The 7,877-nt window shown below is 41.6% G+C and overlaps 1 protein-coding gene across 1 annotated transcript; it reads left to right on the top strand.

Moving 5' to 3' along the window:
• The first annotated feature begins 4,040 nt into the window (after positions 1 to 4,040).
• LOC311437169 (olfactory receptor 5J3-like) lies at positions 4,041 to 6,506 on the top strand. Its single transcript, XM_084520090.1, has 2 exons — positions 4,041 to 4,089; positions 5,403 to 6,506. Exon 2 carries the CDS (start codon positions 5,417 to 5,419, stop codon positions 6,362 to 6,364), a length of 948 nt encoding a protein of 315 aa, XP_084376216.1. The 5' UTR covers positions 4,041 to 4,089; positions 5,403 to 5,416; the 3' UTR covers positions 6,365 to 6,506.
• The last annotated feature ends 1,371 nt before the right edge of the window (positions 6,507 to 7,877 follow it).

Here is a 7,877-nt window from a genome sequence, read left to right as displayed (position 1 = left end):
ACTATTATCTTCACTATTGTCATTATTATTATTATCTTTTTGTCTTTATCTCAACTCACGAGCTTCACTTTCCCATTTCTCCCTCCCATCCCAGAGAAGGAGGGGGGGAGGTGAGCGAACAGCCGTGTGTTGTTTAGCTGCCCACTGGATTAAACAACAACAGAAAGAAAAGCTGTAAAAGAAATGAAGAAAATTGCACATGTCCCAGTTCAGCTTTCAAATGGAATCGATCTAAGAGGATGATGGGAGGGGACTTTATGGGTGGTGATTGGCTTGCTAAAATAAGGATGGTTGTATTGGGGATATGTGGAGGATTGTTAATAATTCCATGTTTAATACCTTGTATTACCTGACTAATACACTTGGTTATACAAGGAATGCAAATATCTGCGGTACCTGTTGACACAGAACCAGGGAAGGAGAAAACCCATTCGCTGATGATAATAATAATAATAAAAAGATCCAAAATTGGTATCAAGGTATCAATTCGGCAAGTATTGACTTGATTGGAAAGGAAAACACAAATCAATGCCATGAAAAAGGAGATAGGGGATTGTGAAACGTGTTCATCTGATTCATGTCAATATGGAACAATGCTAGGGCCACGTGGTATGATGAATGTGACCTTCTGACCTACAGACCCTTGTATAAGCACAAGTCTCAGAAAAACAGAGTGGTTAATGTACATAGTTCTTGTACCTTGCAAAGGAATGTTTTAGCAATTCATGTCAACAGAGAGCTTGAAGGGAAATGTGTTTTTAGGCTTTTCCTTGAAGTCTCTGATACCTGGGGGGGGTTCAGAATAGCTGCTAACTATTATGACTATTGCATGGGACACGACGCAAGTCTCTGGTATCTAGCCAGGAGGTTAAGGAGATGGGGAAAGCTGAAGATCGACTAAAGGACAAAGCTTGCAGGGGACGCTGCACAAGTCTCTGACATACAGCCAAGTTGGACAAAGGAGAAGGACAAGAGGGAGGAAGACTATGAGCCTTCAGCATGAGAGACCCCCCCAGAGGGACCACCGGAGACTGTTACGCATGCTCCAGTAGGAGGGTTTGGATTCCGGAAACTAATTATAATAACCCTGTGGTTTTTTAGAAGTAGTAATGAATATGTGTTAACCTAGGAGCATAAAAATCAGCTGCTTGATGTAACTGGTGTGCGTCTTGGTGGAGCAGAGATTCCCGGCACACCCAGCACTGTTTGCTTACCTCTATTCCTTTAATAAATTGTAAACTTTGATTATAGTCCTGTTTTGAAGACTGAGCCATTTATAACAACTGGGGGCTCTTCTGGGATGGCTTTGATTCCTGAATTCTGGTTTGATCTAGGAGAGGCGCCCCACCATTTGGTGGCTCCTGTTTGAGTCAGGTCAGGACTAATGATATCTTGAACCTGAATAAAGGTAAGCAAAGATTTTGCTTTTTTTATGAGCTCCCTTGCCAGCTGTAGCACTGTATTTTGCCTGTAATTCTGCGTGCGAAGATCCAAATGAAGACGTCGGAGTTTTAAGTGTTTAAGGAGTATACCGTTCAGTGGGATCTAGTTGCCTGTGTGTGTAAGAGTGTAACTGAGACGGGACTTAGTTCCGAGGTGAGTGTGGAGGCCCATTTGGGCTGATCCCATCACATGGGACTTCAGAGGCATTGCTAATACTTTCCTTTTGCAGAAGCATGAAATAATAGGAAAATAATAAAAGTCTGTTTTGAAAAGAAGAAGAAAGGATGTTCTAAGCCATGTATAAGCCAGGGATTTCCATCCTGAATGACTTAAGTTTAAATGCTTTAGAGTTTTGAAATCTTAAGATATTAATATTAAGATATTAAGATATATAAGAGCTTAAGATATCTTAAGCTCTTCTTACCAGAGCTTTTCCACACCTCTATGTTTGCTTTTGTCCATGCAGTTACCCTCAAACTAGATTAATATCACAGCCCTACATAAGGTTGCCTTGAAGATCAGTGAGGAGCATTATCAGTCATGAAATGAATATTCCTCACCATCATGCCATGCTTGCCTTCAGACACAACTTGAGGCATTCTTTTTATTTTAAAGCTTTAGGTTGACTGTTTCTTAAACATGTAGAAATGCATGTGCCCACCTTTCTACTGGAGTGCCAGGTAAGAATTTTCTGCTACCAGTTCTCTACTTTGTCCAAAGTAAGTCTTCATGGAGATACTGTTATTGGTGAGTCCACTTTCCTGCTTTATGCAACACAAAACCAGACCCTACCCTTTGTACATCCCTAGTGCAAAGACAGTTAGGGGCAGTCGGATCTGAAACAAATATCTCAGCATAGCATTGCAGAAGAGAGGTGAGTATATCCACAAAAACAAAACAAAAAATAGCTTGTCTATAATTAGAGATGAGAAGCTGAGACCTCATGCTTGAGATACAGAGCAAAGCAAGGAGAGAAGGGGAATAGATTTGCATAGATATATTAATCTATTTCTGCTAAAATAGTGTTGCACTTGCAATGCCAGAATATCAGAGCAGATGCCTGTTCAGGATACAGTCATGCTTTTTGTTGTGGCTCAGCTCACAGAATAAACATTTAGAGAGGGATATATAGGTGTCTATAAGTGACTAGGATGTATAGGATCCCAGTATACTCACTGGACAACTAGCCGACATAATGATGGTAGCTCATAAATGAGTTGTATCAATCTCTGAGTGGCTTTGGCTGCACTGATTAGTTCCAGCCTGTAGAAATACTCTTAAGTCACTTGATAATAATAGAAGCAGTTGTAAACATAAATTGCTTTTCTCATGGGACAATTCAACTGAGAGCAATTACTCTATACTGAAAGCTTGTTTTGAAATAGTAGTATTAATTTGTACTGGTTAGTTGTTCCAGGTGTCTGGATGGAAAAAATATAAATGCAAGTATGAGTTCATTTCCATCTCAACAAGTTTTTTCATCTGAGAGAGGGATTCTCTGCATGTACAATGGGGCTGGTTCCCTTCTCACACAGGGAAGTATTATAGCAGTAAGTATAAATTGCAGATGACCATGGAATTAAATAATTTGGAGTTTACTGATATTCCTTATCCTGAACTGGACGGAATAGAAGCAAGAGGTATTATCTTTGCAAAACCAAAATAAGCATCAAACTTCAATGCTATCAGTCATTTCTCTCTCCCTGTCTCTCAAAATTGTTTTCCTCCTATTCATGCTGAGTGTCTCCACAGAAAAATTACACCAAACTCTTCCAATACGTGTATTTTTTCCAATAAACTTTTCTCTAACACAGATATAGAACCAGTCCTAGAATGAAATGAAGCAGGTAAAAGAAAATACAATTATTTTCTGTGATATTTTTTTTTCTGCTACAATATGCCAATGTTTGTTTCTAACATGAAATATGTTTACCTTACAGGGTATTTTGTTCTAAGAAAAGCATCTGGAAGATCAATCTTCTCTTGAACCTTTAATGAGAGGAACACAGTGGTAAGCCTTCTTTAGGAAATTATAAAACTTTTCATGGTCTTCTTTCTGTTTTCCATCATGTAAGACTGGTAACATAGCAGATAATGACATAATGAATCAAAGGCAGGAAGTAAAAGGTTCTTAGGACTGAATTTGTCAATATCCAAATAATGAAAATGCCCCACATGGTAAATGCATCACAATGGTAAATCACACCATGATTCTTTCAACATAAACACTGGTACTTTTCAGATATGCTATAAAACATTTAAGACTTACTCTTTATTAATAATGCTAGTTACAGATGTCTAGGTTGTGTCATAAACACCTAATGTAAGATAATTTTTCCTGTGCATGAATCTAGCTCAATGGATGGAAGAGTATTTTGGTCTTCCAGGTGCATAAAGTAAGGTCTGTATCTTCTAACATTTAATGATCTAAGCTAATCTGTCTGGGCACTCTCACCTCACCTTAGTCTCTGCTACAGTGGTACTCCATGAGAAGAAATGATCATCTTCAAGTTTGTTTCAAGTCACCTGTCCTAGGCAACTATCTTACAACAGAAGTGACCATCGTATCCTAACCTAGGAAAGTGCTAACACTAGAAGCATTCCTTTCAGATAGCTGAAATCAGGAGAGAGGCACCTCACTCAAACGTAAGTACCTTCCTAAACTGGAATCTCTCAAAACAGCATCACAAATTTGGAAATGACTGCTTAAGGAGTAAAGCATAAACAACATGAATGAGGCTTCTTCATCTGTTGCTTTGGAAATAAGAAAAAAATATGACTTCGTAGCTTTTAAGAACATTTTAAAAAGATATTATGACTTATTAAGATTTTTAAAAGATGCTTTGACTTAGATATGATGTCTCAAAGATACTGAGCAAGCATGAAAGAGACTTAAAGCTATGGATTTTGCCCTGCAAAGTTTTGGATGCCCCATCCCTGGAGGTGTTCAAGACCAGGTTGGATGAGGCCCTGGGCAACCTGATCTAGTGGGTGGCATCCCTGCTCATGGCAGGGGTTTGGAACTAGATGGTCTTTAAGGTCCCTTCCAAACCAAGCCATTCTATGATTGTATGAAAGCTATGATGCCAGCTTACAGCCTTATTTATTGATGGTTTTGGCTCTTTATGAGGACAATATTCTCCACTCTGAGCTAAGAAGTACCTAGGAGTTTTCGTTGTCTCTCAGAGTTTTTTCTGCTTTGCTGGTGAAAATGGTTTAGGTCTTACTGCTTGTTTTAATCTTCTTTTCCTGTACATTTGTTCCTGGGTTTCTGCTACTGCAGCTTATACAAATGAGATAGTCACATGCATCAAATGTGTGTGATGAAAACAGTGTGCTTACAAGCCCCTAATTTGGGACCATTTCTTCAACGTTATTCCAAGAAATGGGCAACAGTGAGTGCTTGATGCCTTCTAAAATTCAGTCTGCCAACAGACTGTTAGTTATTTCACAAACCAGTAAAATCACCTCAAAATATCAACCACTTTAGAAAATGTTAGTCATTATGTTTTGAAATACTCATTCAAAAGTGCATTAGGGGAAAAGGCACGCTTGCAGAAGCTGTGAATTCTCCATTGGTATGGGGCATCAAGGACTGCTTCAAATTCAGGAATACCACTGGCATAGTGGAACTCTACCATGGAGCGTGGAGGTAGGCTAAAAAATTTCTTGAGCTCCCTTCACTTCCTCCAAAATTCAGCTCCATGGATTTTGATGGGTCTGGTCTATGTGTCTTCTTGAATAGCAGGGATTGTTTCATCTTATGTCGGAGAAAGGTAATTATGGAAAATAAAAGAGAAGAAAGGGGACCAATGGAACCTAGAAAGAAATGAGATAACTGGTTATAATTTTAGGTGTAAAAGCCAAAACTGGAGGGGATGAGTGGCACAGGGACTGTGGTGAGGGATGCTGACAATCCATCCTATGCTCTGATATGTGGCTTTCCTTTTCTACTCCAGCAGGCAACACTTAAATGAAAATGATGGTGCAAGAGAATCATACCACTGTGGCTAGCTTCATTTTCACAGGATTAACTGATAGACCAGACCTGCAACTTCCACTGTTTGCTGTCTTTTCTTTGATTTATGGGATGACCTTGTTGGGCAATCTAGGAATGATACTGATCATTAGGTTTGACCCATACCTGCATACCCCTATGTACTTTTTCCTCAGCAACCTGTCCTTCTTAGATGTCTGTTATTCTTCCACTATTACTCCCAATATGCTGCTCAACTTTTTAAAAGTGTCAAGAGGAATGTCATATAGTGGATGCCTTATACAGTATGGCTTCTTTGCACTTTTTGCCACCACAGAAATGTTTCTCTTGGCTGCAATGGCATATGACCGCTATGTGGCCATTTGTAACCCTCTGCTCTACACTGTCACCGTGACCAAAAAGGTTTGTGTACTGTTAATAGCTGGATCCTATTTTGGGGGTATTGTAAATTCACTGATACACACCCATGGCTTGCTAAAATTGTCCTTTTGCGGCTCAAATGTCATTGATCACTTTTTCTGTGACCTCCTCCCTCTCCTAAAACTCTCCTGCAGTGACACCCATCTCAACAAGGTCCTTGTTACTGTATTTGGTTCCTTGTTTGAGGCAACCACTTTTACAATCACCATCATTTCTTACTTTTTCATCGTTGTCACGGTGCTGAAGATCCGTTCTGCCAAGGGCAGGCAAAAAACTTTCTCCACATGTGCCTCCCACCTTACAGCTGTTTTCACATTTCATGGCACAATCCTGTTCATGTATTTCTTCCCCAGCTCCAGCCACTTGCTGAGCACTGATAAAACTGTTTCTGTGTTCTATACGGTGGGCATTCCTCTGCTCAACCCCTTAATATACAGCTTGAGAAACAATGGCGTGAAATGTGCTGCAAGGAAACTGCTGAAGAGGAAAGTCTTAATGTGTTGAAAGCCCTCCACAGTGGCATCTGGGGTGAATCTGTACAAAACCCCCATTGTTTTGGATGTGGATTATGAGGTCACAGTTGACTGGAGGCTAGCAAATGCGGCACTCATCTGCAAGAAGGGCCAGAAGGAGGACCCAAGGAACTGCAGGCCTGTCAGTCTGACTTTGGTGCTGGGAAAGGTTATGGAGCATAGTGCCATCTTCTTAAATGCCACCATGCAACATACACAGGACACCCAGGTGATCGGGCCCACTCAGCGTGGGTTTATGAAAGGTAGGTCCTGCCTGACTAACCTGATCACCTTCTATGTCAAGGTGATGCACTTAGTGCATGAGGCAAAGGCTGTGGATGTTGTCTGCCTAGACTTTCGTAAAGCTTTTGACACTGTGTCCCACAGCCCTCTCCTGGAGAAACTGGCTGCTCACGGTTTGGACAGGTGTACGCTTTGCTGGGTAAAAATCTGGCTGAGTGGCCAGGCCCAAACAGTTGCGGTGTTAAATCCAGATTTAACGGAGCTAAATCCAGTTGGAGGCCAGTCACATCAAGGTGCTGGAGTGTGTCAGAAGAAAGACAACAAGGATGGTGAAGGGTCTAGAGAACAAGGCCTATGAAGAGCGGCTGAGGGAAGCTGGGTAATTTAACCCAGAGAAAAGGAGGCTCAAGGGAGACCTTATTGCTCTCTACAGCTACCTCAGAGGAGGTTGTAGTGAGGTGGCGGATTGGTCTCCTCTCCCAAACAACAATGAATAGAACAAGAGAAAATGACCTCAAGTTGTGCCAAGGGAGGCTTAGGTTGGATATTAGGGAAAATTTCTTTACTGAAGGTATTGTAAAGCATTGGAAAAGGCTGCCCAGGAAAGTAGTTGAGTCACCATCCCTGCAAGTATTTAAAAGAGGCATAGATGCAGTACTTAGGGACACAGTTTAGTGGTGGACTTGGCAGTGCTAGGTTAACGGTTGGACTTGGTGACCTTAGAGGTCTTTTCCAACCTAAATGATTCTATAATTCTAAGATTGCTAATTGAAGGATGTGCAATATGGAAAGACAGATAAATCCTCTTACTAAAGCTTTATTTCAGCAAACTCCAAGTCAGTATAACACAACGGCACTGCATTACAGAGGTTTTAAGTCACCTGCAAGTTCTCTGAAGTCTTTGGATACCGATGTTGTTTGTGCCTCTGTGAGAGCAGTTTTAAGAAAGGGAAAAAAAACTGCTGTGCAATAGCAGCTGTGAGAGCAAGAAGTGAGAACCAGCCCTGCAACCCCCAAGGTGAGGGTAGCAGGAGGGCAGGAGGTGCTCCAGGCATGCAGCAGCAGTTCCCCTGCAGCCTGTGGAGAGGCCCCTGGTGGAGCAGGCTGTCCCCTTGCAGCCCATGGGTCCCACATGGAGCAGATCTCCACGCTGCAGCCTGTGGAGGAGCCCCTGGTGGAGCAGGTGGATGTTGGCCTGAAGGACACTGCAGGAGCAGGCCCCAGGCCAGATCTGTGGCCCATGGAGAGGAGCCCATGCAGGA

The sequence above is a fragment of the Aythya ferina genome, assembly GCF_964211825.1.
Source record: "Aythya ferina genome assembly, chromosome: 5".
Lineage (NCBI taxonomy): Eukaryota > Metazoa > Chordata > Aves > Anseriformes > Anatidae > Aythya > Aythya ferina.
The sequence above is the reverse complement of the archived record's forward strand: the minus strand, read 5'-3'. Positions and strand labels throughout refer to the sequence as shown.